Source organism: Chaetura pelagica, unplaced genomic scaffold (assembly GCF_000747805.2).
Source record: "Chaetura pelagica isolate M959 unplaced genomic scaffold, ChaPel_1.0 scaffold591, whole genome shotgun sequence".
NCBI lineage: Eukaryota > Metazoa > Chordata > Aves > Apodiformes > Apodidae > Chaetura > Chaetura pelagica.
This window is the reverse complement of record NW_009951959.1, coordinates 123,193-124,035: the sequence shown is the minus strand read 5'-3', so window position 1 is coordinate 124,035 and position 843 is coordinate 123,193. Positions and strand designations below refer to the sequence as shown.

At 64.5% G+C, this 843-nt stretch overlaps 1 protein-coding gene across 1 annotated transcript in view; it reads left to right on the top strand.

Moving 5' to 3' along the window:
- Positions 1–769, top strand: part of FPGS (folylpolyglutamate synthase) — a 2,186-nt gene extending 1,417 nt beyond the window's left edge. The window contains exons 5-7 of the mRNA XM_010000667.1: positions 31–181; positions 275–350; positions 671–769. Coding sequence (XP_009998969.1) covers positions 31–181; positions 275–350; positions 671–769 — 326 coding nt within the window. The remainder of the gene's footprint in view (positions 1–30; positions 182–274; positions 351–670) is intronic.
- Positions 770–843: the final 74 nt, after the last annotated feature.

Here is an 843-nt window from a genome sequence, read left to right as displayed (position 1 = left end):
CCCAGCCATGTTCTCTGCTCCCCCCTCCAGGCTTGCGGGACACGGAGTGGCTTGGCCGGACCCAGGTGCTGCCCCGGGGTCCTGTGACCTGGTACCTGGATGGTGCCCACACCACCAGCAGCATCCAGGCTTGTGTCCGCTGGTTCCGCCAGGCTGCCCTCAACCAGGACAAACCCTACGAGTAAAGGGGGACACGGGGGACACACACACACGCAGAGGGAGAGGTGCGGGGGGTCACCATGGGGCACAAGCCACCCACCCTTTCTCCCTGCAGTGGTTCCGAGGTGCGTGTGCTGCTCTTCAATGCCACAGGGGACCGGGACACGGCGGCACTGCTCAAGCTGCTGGTGGTGAGGTTTTGGGGAGGGGGGGCGTGGTGGGGGGGCGTTGTCCCTGCTCCTGAACGCCTGGGTTCTCCGCCTGTGCTTTGCTGTGGGTGCGGGAGCCACGAGGTGGAGCTGATGCCCTGTGCTGTCTGTCTGTCCACCCTGCTGTTCCTGGTTGTGCCCCATGCGTGGGTCTCACAGCCCTGGGTGCAGGGGGTGCTTGGATCGCCCCCTCTCTGGACCAAAACCCTCGGAATCCCACCGATGTGGGACAGGTCCCAGTGGAAATCCCACAGGAGGGTCGGGAGGGTCCCCGTGGCACTGACCCCCCTCTCTCCCCACAGCCCTGCCACTTCGACTATGCCATTTTCTGCCCCAACTTCACAGAGGTGTCGGTGCCCAGCAACGTGGGTGAGTTCCAGGGAGCTGGGGTGTCCCCCTGAGACCCTCCATCCCTAACCCCTCCCCACCCCCCCTTAATTCCTCCCCATCACTCCCAGACCAGCAAAACTTCAAC